The sequence below is a fragment of the Dermacentor andersoni genome, chromosome 9 (genome assembly GCF_023375885.2).
Source record: "Dermacentor andersoni chromosome 9, qqDerAnde1_hic_scaffold, whole genome shotgun sequence".
In the NCBI taxonomy this organism is placed as follows: domain Eukaryota; kingdom Metazoa; phylum Arthropoda; class Arachnida; order Ixodida; family Ixodidae; genus Dermacentor; species Dermacentor andersoni.
In genome coordinates, this window is record NC_092822.1 from 38,489,640 (window position 1) to 38,508,364 (window position 18,725).

The window sequence follows — 18,725 nt, forward strand, 5'->3', positions numbered from 1 at the left end:
ACAGCGCTTTTTGAAAGCCTTTCAGAAATTGGAGAGGGGGGGATGCGCGCGCTATCTCTCGTGGCAACTGACAGCTCGCAGATTGAATACTGACTTCCTATACAGCAAGGCACTCGCACTTCAAGGAGTACCATGTATGAAGAAGAGCAAAGACAATGTATGGTATAGACAATAGGCAATAGACAAGAAACAGTTTATTCCTTCTTTTTTATTCGTTTCTTCCTTTGAAGAGGACTCGCCGACAATCGTATCCGCATATTTTGGGCTCAAGATATTCTTCGCAGAACACGTTTTCATCCACAGTTCAGTTAGAAGTTCCCCTATTCATTCACGCTTTTGCGAAAGGGGCGACACATTTTCCTTTGCTTTAGCTCGCGCTTCCGGTGTTTGCGTTACTTGTCTTACTTCTGTCTATTACATCTGCCGAGTCAAACGTATTTTTCGGGTAGTTGCACCGACAAAAACACACCTTCGGTAATACGAATAAAAGCTGCATGTCCGCGGCTTAGAAAAAGATGCAGACATTTTTTTTACTAGAATATTTTGAAACAGTAAACAGTACGCCTCGTCACCAAGTATTTAACCGACTGGCGCTGAATAGTGCACGCACACCTATGTATTGAAGGTGTTCTCAGTCGGTCGCTTTAAACCTGCTGAATAGTCTATACATTACTTTCCAAAGTTGTATATGTGTAAACCAATGCTTCAGAATCGTACACTAATGACATGTTGACATGGGAGGTTGTCAGTTGTTGCGAAAACACTAGAAATGTTGCCACGTGACACTCGACGACAAAGTCCGTGGCCGCTGGACTGAGGATTACGATGCGCCTTTTTTATTGGTGTAGTTACCTCTATATTGTTGCGCAGGTTTCTACCTGGAGCATTTGCACGCCTCAATGATTACATTATCCATCTACTGACACGGAAGATTCACCAAAATGAGCAGATATATTTAGCGCTGTTATGGCATACGTTGATGACTGAAGAAGGCTTCGTGGTCTTATTTCTTAAAAAGAAGGGGCACAACGTTAGCCCTCACTACTACGGCAATATCTCTCGTTCTCTTTGCATGGTGAAATTAAATAGGTAATTTAAGTCTCCGAGTTATGAAAATTGCGCCTGGAAACAAAATTTTCAAGACTGACTTAAGGTGTAGCCGAGTAAATATTGTATTAAGAAGCAGGTTTTTATTTTTTTTCTTCTTTCTTCTTGTTCTTCTTTGTTTTTTTGTGACGAAGTCGCAAATATAGGCTTAACTTTCTATGGTTTCTTCATGGCTCACATTATGTGGTTAATTATGCATAGCACTGCTTTCCAGTTTATATCCCCGAGATTGCATGGGCACCATCGCTGGAACTGCTCAGAGTGATAGCAAAAACAAATAAACTCTACACGAAAGAAATCACATTGAAACAATACTGGCAGTGATCTTCATAAATCCAATCAGTACAAGCAAGCTGCAGAACGCAAAGTCAGCAAGATGAAAAGGCACTGCTGTTTAAATTTGCACTAGCGAATAATAATAATAATAATAATAATATAATAATAAATGACGTACTGTAATTGCGCTAATTTTACGTGAAGGCAGAACGAATATGCTCGACCGAGTGTCCAAATCATTTTGGGGCAGAGATTATTGTTGAGAGCAGTGAAAAGCCAAGAAGAAAAATGCACGTTGTCGTCCGAACATACTGACTGTACTATTTCCTGTTTGTTTACAAAACACTGCCCATTTCCTCAAGGAGATTTCAGTTGCATCAACGGAGCTACTCACCTGCGACGAACAGTTCGACGATGGCCTCTGTTATGGTTACACCCACGTCGGTTACGTTCTCACCGCGGTACGAAACGTTGCACACGTAACTTCCGGTGTCAGAGCGATTCAGTTGGTTGAGGAGCAAAGCGGGCGGATCGCTCAGCAGTGAAAAGAACGCCCTGCCGATCCACGATAGCTGCTTCCAGTGAGCACCGTCAACTAGTCCAACAGCTGCTCCCAACACTGTGATCGTTGGTGGCTCGGGAGCCACCAGTGCGTAAACTTTCTTTGGTGCCTGGCTGGTGTCAATGCTTTGAGGTAAGCCGCTGGACGAGCTCAGCTTGACGTCTGCTACGCGGAACCAGACGACAGAGACGGGTTCTTTCGACGCCATGTTGATGGGGCAAGGAAGTGACGTCTGCTCGCCTTCCAGATGGCTTAGCCTTAGCGGTGACGGAGGAAATGGTCCTGTTCCTGCATTGGAGACAGGCGAAAACATCCTGTATTATCGTTCACTTTGAAGTACATAGAATTTACGACAAACTTCTTGGCGCCTAAATAATCTTAACGCCTGCTTCTGTAACAGATTGAGGCGGAAAGCGTCCTGCAGTACCATTCAGCAGTGACGTAACGCAACGACCAGTATATTTGCATCTGAACGGTGTTACCAGGGTAGCCGGGAGGGCGTTGTTTCAACCAACCTAGCCACGTAGAAGTCTCCACTGCTTGGCTACGTGTTGCGCGTTCAGCAAAGTGACATCTGTCCTGGAGAACATTTTAATTTGGCAGCTACTTTATTTCCTTCTAAAATTCCACAGCCAGCCACAAGGCAGTAACGAGAGTGGGTAATGAACAATGCAACAAAATAAATATTTTCATTGCGGTGAGAATTGTAAAAAGCAGCTAGAAACTCATCAAGTGGCAGTCTGCGGATACTTAGGAGCGAAAAGATCAAGAATGGGAAGTTTACACAATTGTGTAGAAATAGACGCAATGAGGGCATTAAAATCGAACCTCTTCTTTTTTCACTGCTAATTGTGGACACAGGGCGCACATTTTAATGTACTCATAACATTGCAGGTAAAATTCCTGTTAAGTAGGAGCAAGGAGGTTATGGAAACTTCTTGGGTAAAAGCTTGGCATCTTAGGAGCACTATGTACTCAAGACGCCTAAATGCTTTACTGTACGTGATGTTAACGTATGCTAAGACATATTCGGAGAAAATAATTCCTAAAGAGCTATATTCATAGGCTTTCTGCAAAAAATAAATACATAAACCAGTGTTTGGGCACCTTAAGGTGGCAGGGCATTCACGTTTCGATTGTGAGACACATACAGCCTCACTGAATTTAATGTTTACCTCTCCTTTGCCACAGTAAGTGCAAAATGTCTCAGACGACTGTGAAGACCTAATGATGAACGAGAGATATAGTTACTTGATATAGTGATGCTCCAAATGCCGCAAAGGTTCTGTTTCAGACGCTGTGTTAAACGGCCCTGCCTTCGGGATCGGCCAACAAAAACGGTCAGAAATCCCACATGAAAATATCGGTCTACATTCGACAAGAGTGCGTCAGATCATACATACAAAAAATGAGTTTTGCTGGAAAAAAATGCAAGAGATGAGGATGGTGTCGTAGCAGGCATACGTAATCCTACGCAATAAATTAGAGATAACAGAGTGGACGCTTGCAACAGATGTTGATATCGATTGGTATCAATATAGGTTAGGTATAAACAGGTCTCGCGTGGCTACTCCAGGGCAGATTTTGCGGAATGAAGGGATCGAGATAAAAACGAGAACGAAAGACAGACACAGACACACGAGCAAACATTATCACAAATGCCCTAAAACGAAAGTTTATTTACAATAGTCTTAGCAAGGCATGTATCCCGCAGAAATCGTATAAGCACTATTGTTGGGCACAGTTGAGATCGCGGACACTGTCACGGTCGAAGGTCCCGCAGCTGAAGTCATGTGTAGCGTCTCGTGCTTAAAGCGTCCTTCAAAAAAACAGCCTTGAGGTTGTAGAGCGACTACACATAAAAATTAATTCTTACCTAAGTCCGCGTGGACAACTCAGGCGAGACACGGTGGCGTTATGGACAAAGGGATTTTAAGTAAGCTGCGAGACTAGTGGAGCGCGTAGGTGATTATAAGCGGATGCGCCGATCCCCAAGGGTGACTTCATTAACGACAAGTTTCATCATCGTCTGCATCACATCTGTCGTCATCAATCATAATCAACTCAAATTTTAGATACCAAGGGATCGGCTAACGCTCTCCTGCACGCTTCACTTGAGGGCGCCCTTAAACAACAAGCGTTGGATATTTTGTTTGGTTTACTGCCCTCTTGTGCTTTACTTTCAACCCCGAAAAAAAAAGAAACACAGGTTCAGTGTTTAAGATGCTGCCATTAATCTTATCCGTTTGAAACAATTTAGATAACTAGGAAAGTGAGGTTATGTCGCAACGTTTCTTGAAGTAAAATACTTTGGTTGTTGAGTAGTGGCACGGGGCGCCTGTCTCCCAAGCGTACAGTTGTTTCGTCGAATTTTTGGAAGTACAATGTTTCCCATCGCTAAGCGGTGACAAGGCGTCCGCCTCCCAACGATAGAATTGTTTATTCGAATCCAACTAACGACGAGAAGTGATTTACCTCGAGCGTGATGTTGCTGGTGTTGAGATATAGCCGAATACCACGCCCATAACTAGTTATCCAAGTGAAAAAAATGACTACAGCACCCCTCTGCAACAGTTAAAATCCCGATATTGAAAAAGTAAACGCACTAACGACCGTGAATTGATGGCTACGATAACACTGACCGAGCTAGGTGTCAGTGGGCTATTTGCATGGGACACTTTAATCGTTGTCGTTGCTGCTAGTGGGATGCCTATGGAATCTTATTTTACAACCTTTCTTCTGTGTTGTTGGCAAAAAAAAAAAAAAAATAATACTTTTCATTTCGCCAAGCAGAGATCCTTCGCAACTCGAATCAAACTGGCGAAAACTTTCTGAACGTTGGCAAGACTGCTTTTTGAGCACTCAAAACACGCAGTAATTACAGGGAACTAGGTTTCATCGACTAAAAGGCAGTCTCCTTTACAAGATATCCTCCCAAAGCCAACATAAAGCTTAATAGATAATGGTAACAGAAACATAATAGATAGATAATGCGATCGTACGAAGCAGGCGACGAAGCAGCCTATAGTTACAATCCTGTTAGCGCGTTTCCGGGTGAAGAATAAGAGCGGCAGACGCTGAATTCAGTGATATGTGGGAAAAACGCGTCAGGTCTGTAAATGCCTCTGTTCGGCATTTTAGAGTGCGATGCCATTTATTTCGGGAAAGAGGCGAATTGCACAAAACAAACAGGTTGTTTACGCCGCTGTGGGACAACACTGCTCATCAACAAGCGCGAGCGAGGGCGTGTGCTTAGGGAAACGCTCAAATTCGGAATTCCTCGGCGTCCGGAGATTTCGGTAGAAATCGTGCGGAACAATTTCGTTTCGCAAGAGAGCGCAAATACAGCCGGCGTTTGCCGCTAGCGCATGCGAACATCACCTAGTAAGTGTGTCGGCGATGTTAAAAAGAAATATAAGAAAAACGCGTCGATGCAAATTTGTTTTCTTTTTTTGCCAGCACTTTTTCTCCAAACGAAGTACTTCGAATATCCCATGTTTCTTTAAAGGAACAACGCTTTGGCGCTGGAGCTACGAATAGTTGGAGCCATTCAGCCATTCATTATTAAGACGTGGTGGTGCAGCTTGTTTCAGAAGTACTCAGTCATGAAGTTTTTGAAGAAGAACAGCGATTGGCCGAGTTCGTGGTTTTCCATGTTACTTAAAAACCAGCGCTACCGACACAAGACAAAGATCGAGAACGGAGACGCAGTGGCAGGCCGGCACCGTGTGTGTTCCCGCTGTCTTTCTTTGTACTGCGTCGGTAGCGCTGTTATTAAGTAATATGAATTTTTCATTTGATTCTCTATATTTGACCGATGCAACCATGTCGTAGTGAAATTTAATTCTCTTTTGCTCCAGGTGTTTTCAATTCGGCTTGTTTGTGATTGAGATTCTACCCGATGTAGTAAACACATGCGTATTGAGTGCAGGTCTGCCTTTTCTTAGCGATTTCTCAGTACCTGCATCAAGGTAAAGCGCATTGAAGCTTCTGAGCATCTGAGATGCTCCGGAATGTAATTTTTAACAAGGTCCTCAGTCTATTGTATGGGTAATTGTTTACTGAATCAGTAATGCAATGCATCTTAGTGAAAGCAAAAATACTAACTGCAAATAATTTTATTCAATAGAGGCGGCCTTATCTTGTTGGATGTGTAAATAGTTAACGAAGAACAATCGAGAACAAGAGTCTACTAAAAGGTACAGGAGCAATGAAGAACCACCGATGAGGAATTAAGCAATGAACTTGGGCTAGTGAAGCACCACTATAACTGATGAACTATAACAGATGAACTAAGTCTAATGACCTAAAGAAATAAATAATTAATTAGTAATAAAACAATTAGAAACTGCCAGTAAAAGAAAAAAACAGTAACGAATACACCCATTATTTTTTCAACGCTTTATGAGGCCGAAACATAGTCCATGGTCAACTGTCTTCGCAAATAGAAAGGCCAAACCGAGGACTCCAATGAGTGTGCCTCCTTGTTAAGCAGTCTTCACACATTGGAGAAGGTTCTTGCTTTTTTATTTTTATCTCAGGAGCTGTTGACTGTATGAGCTCTTAGTTCGCAAATACTGACTACGAACTAAGGTTCAAGGGGCCGACTGTTTTCTTACTTTTGAGCTACTGAAGGCAAAAACCAGAAATTAACACAAAATCGGGAAAACAATACAGAGGTGCATGAGCTTCGCAGACCCTGCTAGAACGAAGGTGAGCTCGGACGAACGATGAACAAGAAGAAAGTGCGGGGTCTGTTCGTAACGCGCGGGAAAACAAGCCTGGCTGATCGTTTCTTGTTAAGGAGGCGGTTTGTAAGCCAGGCGTAGTACTTGCAAAGTAGTATACCAACACCACATAAACGAAAAATGATAGAAAATAGTCTCCCCGAGTGCAATTACTTTTCTGAACATTACCGAGCTTTGAAGAAGCACCTACATTTAATGCCTACGCCCTTAGGGTAAAAGAGGCGTTTGATACTGAGTCTCTTGCTTCCGCTCTGGCAGTGAAAAGCAAACACGGAAGTAAAACGTGGTTCACTTCGGCGGGAAAGAAACGTAAGAGCATCATCTTGAACGCGCCGAGGGAGTTGCAAGCCCTATACTAACGATATAGATAGACCTCGAAGTGTTTGGCCCCATTGGGATGATACAGTCGAAGAGACGCGAAAAAGAAAAGAGGAGGTGGGAGTAAGGAAGGGGAGGCTTCGGGAGAGAAAGATATTCAGAAATAGTTTACAAACTACTTGGAAAGAACGAAAACTCAGTGCAGTAAGACTAATCAACTTTAATTGGCGGCACCATTTTTAACAAGATACTCGTCGGACGGCGAGATTTAAGTAATAGTTTCGAGGAGGTCTGCTCAGTAAGGGCTTTCTTCAAGATGTCTCGCAGGCCCGAGGCAAGTAATAAACTAGTTCTAGTGCGGACGACTTATGGCAGAAAAAGAAAAACTGGGAAAAATATGTAAACGCCATTGTTTTTTAAAGAACCCAGTGATAAAACATTTTACCTTTACGTGCAGGTGGCAAACAACATGATCAGGTGTTCGAAGTTGCGTAGATCATGTTCAACAGCGTATGCTTGCGTTGTTGCGACATGATGCAGAATATTATATTTTTTGATAGATCTGCTGTTACAACGTTCCCTGTCGACGTTAAATGGTACACGCTACGGCTTCAAGAAAGACCTAGAGATAGAAAAATGCACATTGTACTTAATATGAAAGGCAAGAAGGAGAGCTCGACGCAGTCGACATAGAAACGCCGCCCTGTTCTCACTACGTAGGACCAAAAAAAAAAAAAAAAAGGAGCATAATCAGGTGATATTTTATGAAAACATGATTTTAACACAAGATTCAATTTTCACATTACAGAAATAGAAAGAACACGTATTATAGGTGAGAGTTTACAGTGTCTTACAGTATCTCAGTGACGTTAACGATAAGGTACGCTAACAAGCCCACTCAGGCAGCGGAGGTTTAGAGTATATTCAAAGCGCGCACGACTGTCCTGTTTTTCATCAACCAACCGATTCCCGAGATTGAAGCCACGTCGTTAGCTGACGCCAGCCTCTCGCACTTTCCACAATGCCGTGGGGATTCCTTCCAGCCGCGCTTTGAGAGTTGCAGACTGCGTTTGTGAGCCAGGATCAATCGTGGTTTTTATTGACTACTTGGTTTTTGATGGCACAGACGTGTTTACTACTTCCCCTGCTCGCAACATCCGTTGACGCGGCGGAGAAGCCCACCCAGGGTAAGTGCAATGGGCTCCAGGAAAGTCATTAGCCTAATGATGGCGGCCTGTATCTCTTCCCCACTACGGGCACTACACGATAATGTTGGGACTATTCCTGTAGTGTGGTCTTGTAAAAAAAATAATTAAAAAATACAAAAAAATAAACGCTAAGTAATTACCTACGCCGTAGTGTCCGGACGGTGAGATAATCGCCAAGTACGATATCGAAGAAAACGGAAGCAGAACTATATACCGGTGGAAATCGTTCTGATAATCACCGAAAAGTCGCCGAAGATTTCATATCGTGCCTGTGTATGTAACGAGGTACATATGTGCAGTAACCCGCTGCGGTGGATAAGTGCTCTGACGTTCATCGCTGGAGAGCACCGAGTCGGGGGTTCGACCCCCGGCTGCGGTGGCGGCGTTGCGCTAAAGGCAGAATGCGAAAGCGCTTGCATACGGAGTTTCGGGTGTTCGTTAAGAAAAGAATTCCAGGTGGTGAAAATTTGTCCATCGAGACTGCACTACGGCGGTCTATCACATACATTAGTGGCTTTGGACCGCTGAGCCCCAAAATAAATTTAAAAAGAAATGTCTCATAATATCTTCTACCATACCACATTGCGTCCGTTTTTTTTCTTATAACGAATACATTTAGAGTCACGGAAAGACACAATTTATATACTCATGATGCAAAGTTGCGTACATATGCTTAAAGTGTGTTGTGCAACATACGCAATCCATGAGTTAGGCGCAAATAGAATCAATTCGCAAGAGTACGAATGCCATATTAACAGGGATGGAGTTTTACAGCTGGTATCGGATCTTCCTGCTCTCTCGTGACCACGTTGTCATATTGCGACGTGGAACGTTTGCTGCGCATTTCTCTAGCAGCAGCAACAGGTTGTGATCACGTGACTGCGTAGTTGTTACATATTTATTTTTACATTGTCCACAGCACCCGTGCCAGGACGTCTTTCCTTTCACCTTATCTTCTCCAGCAGAACAACGTGTAATCGCATGTAATCATCAATCACATCAAATCATCATATTGAATCATCATGAAACTCATATAGTCTACTGTGTTTGATATAGAATCACATGTGATATAGTTGTATACAGTCATCTTTGTGTGTAGGTTGTGATGCTTACGAATGCCTGCAGCAAGCACTGTTCTTCAGCAAAGCGGATTCTCTCTAACTTCAGCCCCACTTAAATTAATCCGTGCAGAAGTATTTTCCATGAGAAAAGCACTTAACTGTTGAAGGTTTACGACAAGCTCAACGCTCCTTGCTAGATTTGCAGTAGGAAGCTATAAGGGAACGAACTGAATGCATTTTCCCGCAGCATCAACATTACGTGGTGTGGCGCCGATGATTGACGTCGCCCACCGGATCTTTAAGACAGTGAAAAGGAAAAAAGGTCCGATTTGTACTTCAATACGACGGCTTTGCCCGACCTCTTGGTCACACAAAATGTAGGGCAAACATGGGAATTCTAAACATAAAGCAGCCATGTAGCACAGCCCGAAAGTTTCGTATACTTTTACTTACCCCTACTTATTTTTCGTGGCGTTTTCGTTAAAACCGAGCCAGCTTAGACGTTGGGACGTAAGATACGCAAACGCCAGACAGAGTATAAGTGTAACGGTAGGTTCTAAGCACCACGTTCAAAGCATAGCAAGCAAAAGTAAAAGAAAGGGAATACATCGCGAGAAAGCCTACTGCAACCGGGAATCACTCTTTTAATAATGCATAACTAATAAAAAAAAACTATCTCATCAACAACTACAAGAGCTACAATATATATGCTCTTAATTTCATGCCCGAAAGAAGAGAAAAGCAAACTTCTTCGGTATACGATGTCGTGAAACTTTTACGAACCGTGAAAGGTTTTATGCAATTCGAAGCGACTTGGAATTTTGTGGAAAGTTTTCTTGGTGCTTATTTCCCGATATTAGCTGCTTGGGAACTATATACCGCCTTGTGGTACATTACTTCGTATTGTGCCTAAGCCAACCTTCTGTTTCCTCTTGCGATATCTTTGTACGGGATTGCAGATGCGCTAAATAAACCCAGATTCAAATAAAAGAGATAACTTCGCAAACGCATTCAATGTGTTAGTATTATATAAATGGTTTCACTTCTATATATATGTATATATATATATATATATATATATATAGTCATAGCATAAGAAGCCAACAAACACTGACACCAAGGACAACATAGGGGAAATTACTTGTGCTTAATAAATGAAACAAAGAAACGATAAATTAATGGAAATTAAAGTGGATGAAAAAACAACTTGCCGCAGGTGGGAACCTTCGGTTGTGGGTTCGGTTCCCACCTGCGGCAAGTTGTTTTTTCATCCACTTTAATTTCCATTAATTTATCGTTTCTTTATTTCATTTATTAAGCACAAGTAATTTCCCCTATGTTGTCCTTGGTGTCAGTGTTTGTTGGCTTCTTATGCTATGACTAATAAAAATCGGGACCCTCGGTTAACCCCCTCTCTTCTCGTTATATATATATATATATATATATATATATATATATATATATATATATATATAAATATATATATATATATATATATATATATATATATATATATAGTTTTACTTGGAATAATTCAAGCATGCCTGTGCTCTGAGATATCCGACTCCAAATTTTAATTGTTGCTCGCATTATTACGCATGCAAGAGAGTGAGGATCGGCGCAAAGCCCCTCCCTTGTGGGACGCGGCTGTTGAGTGCAGCGTTTAGTCTGACAACAGGGCGGAGGCATCGGCAAAGGTGGTAACTGTTCCCTTCCCCTCTGATACTGTGTAGACACACGACTGTCTCTAACTTTTCAATACAAACATCCCCACTTATTGCAGTGAACAAAAAGTTAATCATTCAATTTTAGTTAATGGGGCTGCTGACAGCGACAATTGTCATCTCACTTTGTGTCCTCCTGGCCACATAACTTATTTGCACAGGTGGTCTTCGCTTGTCTCCCGGTGCCCAATTAAAAAAAAAAGTTTAATTTTGAACACCCTGTATATATATTGACACGTGTAATTTATCGGGCGACCAGGTTTCGCCGCCTAACAAATGTTATCGCACAGCGCGGGACGCGCCTGCATGTATCCGAAGTTTCTGGAAAGTTATCGATGCTTCTATCCACTGTCTGTTGCGGCGAACCTGATGTTATCTGATTTCATCGCCTGACGCGAATAGTGTAGAACTTCGTGGAAGGCACGCGGGTCCCAACGATCAGTCTGGAACGTTCGACGATTGATGTATAAAAGCTGACGCGCTTGACCCGTTGATCAGATTTTCAACGATCGCCGACTGTGTTGCCCGCTCTCGTTGTGCTGTTAGTGTAGCCTGTTTTGTGGGCACAGGTTCACCCAATAAAATCAAGTTTTGCCTTTCACAGTATTGCTACGGTGTTCTTTGACGTCACGACTACGTGACAATATTTTTTTTCTGTGATACGGCGAATATGTGCCCAAGATGCCCACAGTGGCTGAGCGTGATCACTCTATTTTACACGGTTTCTCAAAGTGTATCGGTAGTCTGGAACACGATTCGTTTTTTCTCAAGGAGAACAGAAACACGCTAACACATCAAGAAGACTCAAAATTATGTCTTCTATCGCGCTGCTCACCGTTTCTACGACAACGCAAACTTTGGTTAAGCCAAGAAAATCGACTCGAAGCCTGCATGCGCAAGAAGTCGAGAAGAATTAAAAAAAAAGAAAAGGAAAGAATGCAAGGATAACGCGCATCGAGATAACACAGATAAAACCAAAATGTGAACACCGGCACTTCCTTCACGCGAGCAAGGGTCGCTGGTTAGGTACACATAAAGCGGGGGCCATCACACATCAAAGCGCCCTCTACCTTTTATCACTAAGCGCAGCTCTAGTTTTTGTCTTGCGTCATCTCCTATGACAACAGAATGCCGATGGCGTTGGATCGAACAAAGGTGACCTTTCCATCAGCGCGGGCCCGGCATGGGCTGATATATATATATATATATATATATATATATATATATTGCGTATTATCGCGAAGCAAAGCTTTTCCATCAAAACAAAAGTTGGTGGTGTCATGCTACTTTATCCAGAAACCCAACTTTACTTCCTCAAACTCTTTACTTTATTGCTGTCTGGAGCATGATAACGACAGCATTTTATACCCTTCTATGTCAAACACATTGCCTGGAATGTCTACACACACAAAAAGAAAGTGTTCGTGGGTTTACAGGCAGGGTGGTTGCATTAGACGAAGTTACGCGGAAGGAACGGGAAAAATTCTGATATTGTGGAACGGGAGGACGAGGAAAAGTAAAATTGACTTTCAAAAACAAGTCGGAGGGTTGGGCACCATCTTGCAGCACAATACACAGAGATCCCTTAAAGCAAAGATATGACCGAAAAAAACCGTGCTTGAACGCAAATTTGCAGTACTGATAAGAAGTCTGAGGTGAAAGACGAAACTTCAAAGGAGAAGGTAGGCGTCTGTTTTAGAGACAAAATAAGCGGGGGTTCAAACTTTTCTGAAAAGCCATGCGGACGTTAGGCCTAATGAGGCCGCACAGCACGAAAAGGTTTTCAAATTCAGCCATATTGAAAACCTTAATTGTTATTTTCTCTACCGAAATAATTTTGGACGTAGCGCAGACTGTTCTTGTTTTGTGGCGTCACAAAAAAAAAAAAAATTCCTTGTATTGCAAGACATGCGAATCGAGAGCCACTCTGGAGCGTATAGTGTGGGAATGCCGAGGGATAAATAACAATAAAGAAAACGCGGCCTCTAGCAGCAGCCTTCGCACGCGCTGGGAAGCCGCGCTGCTCAGCCCCGCCCTCGAGGATCAGCTACGGGCCGTCCAGCGGGCCGAGGATGCCGCCAGGACCCACGAACTCCTGGCCGTCACCTAGGCGGGGCCTTTGACCCTCCCCACCAATACGCAGGGCACGCAATATATTTCCTCTTCCTCCTCCTTGTATTTTCTTCCCAAAGCCTTCTGTTTACTCTTTCTTCTCAACGTTCGCAGCTGTAAATAAATGCATATTAGGTAGCCTTTGTGAACCGTGCGTAAACGTTAGGCCTTTTGTGACTATAAAGCGCGAGTTCCATATACAGCACCGCTTCGTCTCTCTTTAAAAAAAAAAAAAAAAAAACAAAGCTTATTTTAAATCGTGGCGCACAATATTGTTCTTATGTAGCGTTATCAAAGCTTTTTTTTTTTTTTTCGTGGCAGAATTCTGCTCTCCTTGTTGATGCTGGCATCTGTCACGACATCCTCCCCCCCCCCCCCCCCCGCCCGCTTACTAGGCAGCGTTTACAAACCCTCCGTCTCCCACATGGCCCTTATACAATTAAAATTAAATCGTCTATCATGTGGCATTTACTGCGGCTCTAATCAAAAGACCCGCCGTGATTGCTCAGTGGCTATGGTGTTAGGCTGCTGAGCACGAGGTCTCGGGATCGAATCCCGGCCACGGCGGCCGCATTTCGATGGGGGCGAAATGCGAAAACACCCGTGTACTTAGATTTAGGTGCACGTTAAAGAACCCCAGGTGGTCGAAATTTCCGGAGTCCCCCACTACGGCGTGCCTCATAATCAGAAAGTGGTTTTGGCACGTAAAACCCCATAATTTAATTTAATTTAATCAAAAGGGGCGAGATCCTTTTCATCGCGTCAAATAGGCAGGCGGTGCATGAGTGAGAAATCCTAATTTTGAGTTTGTACAGAAATCAGCGAGCGTGTGGTTTACGCAGTAAAGCTGCGACTTGGGCGAGTCGGTGATTCGTCATTCTAGTATACATGTAGCAGCGCACAAAAACCAAGACGGATAGGAAGAACTCACCATCAACCAGCGCTGATGGTGAGTTCCTTGTATGCGTGCTAGTTTTTATGCGCTGTTATGTATTCGAAACGGTAAGGGTAACGTTGTCACGCCAAGAAAAAAAAATAAGCCCTTCGTTTGCCTAAGCTTTCTTGTCAAGCAAGACATACGTCATCCACCTAAGTTTCGGGCAACGGATTTACATCCTATCGACGGATGGCGAGATAAGAAACGAATGATCGAGCTTACGCGCACGAATAAAGCAAATGCCGGCTCTTCCAAAGCAAAATACGTAATGTCAAAAACGTCTCCCGTATGCAGAAATGACTTGTTTGTTTGCTTTTTTCTTTGAAATTTAAGTTGACGTGCTTGCATGTGGAGGCTTGACTCGAGCAAAGTTCTCGAGCTTGAAGCGGCCGTTTTGTGCTCTCCCGATTGGTTGCAGTTCTCTAATCTACAAACTAGAGCAATAAAAAAAAGGAAGAAAATGAAACAAAACGGGAGTTACACAGTGTACAAGATAAAACTTCAATACGGTCAATGTTCCTTAGGATCCGCCTTAGTTATTAACTATTTAAAAATAATAAAGCCACCTTTTACCGTTTTTGTAACACTTCGTAGAACATAACTACTGCAACTCATCCACACTATGAAAAAATGCAAAAAAGAAAGACATCCGAAATCATAACAGCAGCAATGCGCAATCAAGAGAGAGAGAGAGAGAGAAAGCAAGGACAGGAAAGGCAGGGAGGTCAACCAGAAGAGCATCCGGTTTGCTACCCTACAGCTGGGGTGGGGGAAAGGGGAATAGAAAGAGGAAAAAGGGAGAGAGTAAGCATTGAGTGCGTGTGGGAGGTACACTATAAATTTATGTGAAAAAATGCGTTTTGGTACACCGCCGAAAGACGGTCCAGTACGTGTGGTCCTCTATAATGGGAGACTCGTTAAAGAACGCTCATTAAAGTTTCATAGCGACGGCTCTGCTGAATATATCTTGTCAAGAAAAATTAGCCCTGACGTCAAGCCCTATTTGACTGGCATTGGGTAGACACCGAGGTTTTCATTTCGCTTTCTAACAGCGCAGTAAATGATTCCTCAAGAATGAAGGAGTTCCTCATGATTGTGGTTTCAAAGTATTCAATTTCTTAATGAATCCACGTCGACTTTATGTTCTTTTCCTTTCGCATTCTTGTAGTGCGTGTCATCCGCGTAATAATGCCATGACTCAGCTCTAAGTGTTAAGTTTCTTCTCTTGCTCAAGTTGTACTCGTAGGGATGGCAGAGCGATTTGTATACTTGACAAGTTCGTAAGACAAGAAGCCGCGGAGCATGAGAACGAACAAAAAGATTTCCTAAAATCGCCGACCAGTCTCAAGTAGCTTTTAGAAATGAATAGTTTTGCGGATTTGATCCAATGTTGCTGCTATACTATTTTCACGAACGGTACTACATAAAACATATGCAGTAGTATTTCTTTGATATATGAGGTGCTTCACTGAAACGAACTGTGCAGAGTTTTTGAAAGATGTGATAACGAATAGGCCGAAGTCGTCAATCTATGGGGCAGTCGAATGCTCCTTAATGTGAGCCTGATTACACAACGAGTGATTCGTTATTTAGCATTGGAGTGCACTGCTAATGAAAATTAGTTGAATATCTCTGCTCAAATCGATTGGCTGCAATGTACGCCGACTATTTAGGGAATTTGGAATTCTCGCACAAGGCAACGAGGAACGCTACGATGTTCTGAGATAGTTGCAAAACGTCACACCCCGGGAGGTGATACAAAATAAATGAGTCGTGATTTTATTAATAAGCAAGACAGTGAAAATGTAGCTCTCACTTTTTTTATAATATTGCCTATCTATGTATCCCAATTCGATTACGACAGAAATATTCGCGCACTGACAATTAGAGATAAAGCACCAAGGAAAAGAAAACCTGCATAGTTAAAATATGTTACTTACCGTTATTAAATATTATTAGATAATAAAAGCTACTGCAATATCGTATTTTGTTATACTCGATCAAAGCGTGTAAATCTAATAAGAAATATAACGAAGGGCGCATATCATCTCAATTTTTGGAATCACCACCTGAAGATCATGCTATCAAAGCAGAACAGTGAACACAAATCAATGTGTTCATCAATGAAGCAGCAATGAACACAAATTGGTAAGCTTACTTGCTCCATAACCTCTTAACTCTGGTCACGACAAAAAAAGAAATATTTATTTTCAACGCAGATAAAATGCGTAGTGGTGAAGCAAACAGCCTAGAAAATAAGAATCGGTACATGCCTTCGCCACTAGGGCTGCTATAGGAAGCTTTCTATCATGTCTAATCAAATACATGGTAGAAATGTAAAGAGGAACGCAAATTAACCCCCCCCCCCCCCCCCCAGCGTGTCTTCTTTTTTTGGGGGCGACGCCAACCACAAGGAAATGCGATATAGCATCTGATCACGGACGACACGTCCGAAGATTTCGCACCAAAAGAGATCAATGAAATGAGAGCAAAACAAACATCTCAAAATCGCACACCCATTGCACCTCTTTCTAAACAGGGCTACAAAGAATTTTCTGACATATTCGAAGACATAGCAGTAGTCTAACTAAAAGTCATAAACGGACAACAAAACACCCCAACTACGGCGTCAACAACAGGTTTTGCATAATAGCCGGCGAAATACTTGCGGTCGTAAATAATACCGTAAGCTTAACAACTACCCACTGAAGAGCTAGAGAGAAAAAAAAAACTAGCTTAACCTCAAAATGAAGCCTTACTCACCTTTTCGTCCGTCGCCAGTCGATGCCGAAATAAATGCAACTGACAACAACACAAATACTTTCGTAAGAAGAAGCTTCGGTTTGAGAATCTGAAACTCCATTATTTCGGGTATCCGCAAGTAACTTCTTGTTTGAGTGTACGAGAAGTAGCTTGAAGGCTTTAAAGACTTTAAGAGCTGAGGAACTCGCAAGCCCTACAAGCGCGGACTACCGCGAAAGTGCCCTGCGCTTTCGCTGAAGGATTGAGCACCGTGGGTCTGAGCACCTGGTCAGCGAATGCGAATCCGCTCGAGGAGCGCGCGCGTGTTCGAGCCGAAAGGAGGAGGGGGGGAGTACACAATGAAACGCCAGCGCCATCTATTGAGACAGCGGGAAAACTCGCAGCGACCCTATGAGTCCGGAAGCACACGGCGTCATCCTATAATAGCACACTGGACTGGTGGTTTCCGTGCACGCTCGCTAAGCTGGCAATATCGTTGATATGAGCTTCATCGTGACAGTAATGTCGCTACACAATGCCAACGAAGCCGCAATAACGCTAGTGATATGTTTTGTCTCTATAACCGCACTTTCTTGTATTAGATGGCCATCAGAACGCTCTGACGACACTCCGAAACGACCGGGCGAATATGCCGTCTTAAGCCGAACGTCTTCATGTGATGAAAGTGTTCAGAGTAGCGCATGATAATTCGCACTATAGTATGGTAGTATAGTATAGTACTACAGTATACTATAGTACTATAGTATGGCACACGTGGCCTGTGTTACCACGAATAAACAAGTCTAATTATCAGGAGCTCCCTCTCCTAGGGCATGCAGCACTTTTTTGTTTACAATACTGTTAAATAGGCTCAGATACAATAGTACTGATCAGCGCACAATAAAATACTATGTGGGACAGATTATGAATTACGCTCGCCAGACCACCAACACGGCTACCGAATGTTTCTGTTCGAGCTCTGCGTGGACGTTTGTCTGATTTGCGTAGAAACTTTAGGCTCCTTCCTAGAGAGGGTCCCTAAACGCGTTGTTCTGACTCAGCGTATTGACTTTCGTAATTGACGTTGTTTCATATGGCATGTTTTTTTTTTTTTTTTTTGCGGTGACTGTCTCTTATAATTTAAAGCAGCAAGTACCAGACAAAATGATTTTTTTTTCTTTTGTAGACCAAGTACTTTTAACGGGGATGCACACTAACACATGCATGCAGGCATGCATGCATGCACACACACGAAAGAGCCAGCAATTTCTTTTAAGGGTGACGGCTCACGTTACTCCTTCTTTGTATGTATGATCAGCGACAGCTTAGCCTTCTGCCTCAAGTTAGCTTTATTCATAATATCAAGCTTTTTCTCATATTCAATGCTGCGTTGCTGTTACAGTCCAATGGCCTATTATACTCTCTATATAGGCAGAATATGTATGTTAAATAAACAAACACATATACACACTGAATCCATGTATACACAGAACACTTCATCTTACGATTTAGCTCACGGACTTATGTGCTTCGTACAGCACAGCAAGCAATGCAGCATCCGTACTAAACAACGCGCCCGTCCATTATTTATGCCATAAGTACTTTGAAGACACGGCGAGACAAACGGAACGGAGGGAAGGGAGGAACAAAGGAAAAAAGAAACCAATAAGAAAGGAAGGAACAAAGGAAATAAGGAATGGATGACTGTGTAATAAAGCTGAAGAAGCTCGCCTGTTAACACACCTAGAGAAAAAAAAACGACGAATGCTGACAAGGGAAAAGGACGGCAACAATGTACGCCACAACGAGTGCACCCCATCGACGTGCACCTCACGCAAGACACCCCAGATCCCACACCGCGCAAAACTAAACGAAGTAACCCTTCGAGATGATTGAGAAACATGGAAGTTCTCAAGCCCAGGGCAGTCCG

General features: G+C 42.9%; 1 protein-coding gene across 1 annotated transcript in view; it reads right to left on the reverse strand.

Annotated features, from left to right (window-relative positions):
- The window catches only part of LOC126527699 (basement membrane-specific heparan sulfate proteoglycan core protein-like), a 45,081-nt gene extending 26,636 nt beyond the window's left edge, over positions 1 to 18,445 (reverse strand). Inside the window, exons 1-2 of the mRNA XM_050175566.3 lie at positions 16,817 to 18,445; positions 1,778 to 2,233 (exon numbers count right to left, since the gene is read on the reverse strand). Coding sequence (XP_050031523.2) covers positions 1,778 to 2,233; positions 16,817 to 16,916 — 556 coding nt within the window. The 5' untranslated portion in view covers positions 16,917 to 18,445. The remainder of the gene's footprint in view (positions 1 to 1,777; positions 2,234 to 16,816) is intronic.
- Positions 18,446 to 18,725: the final 280 nt, after the last annotated feature.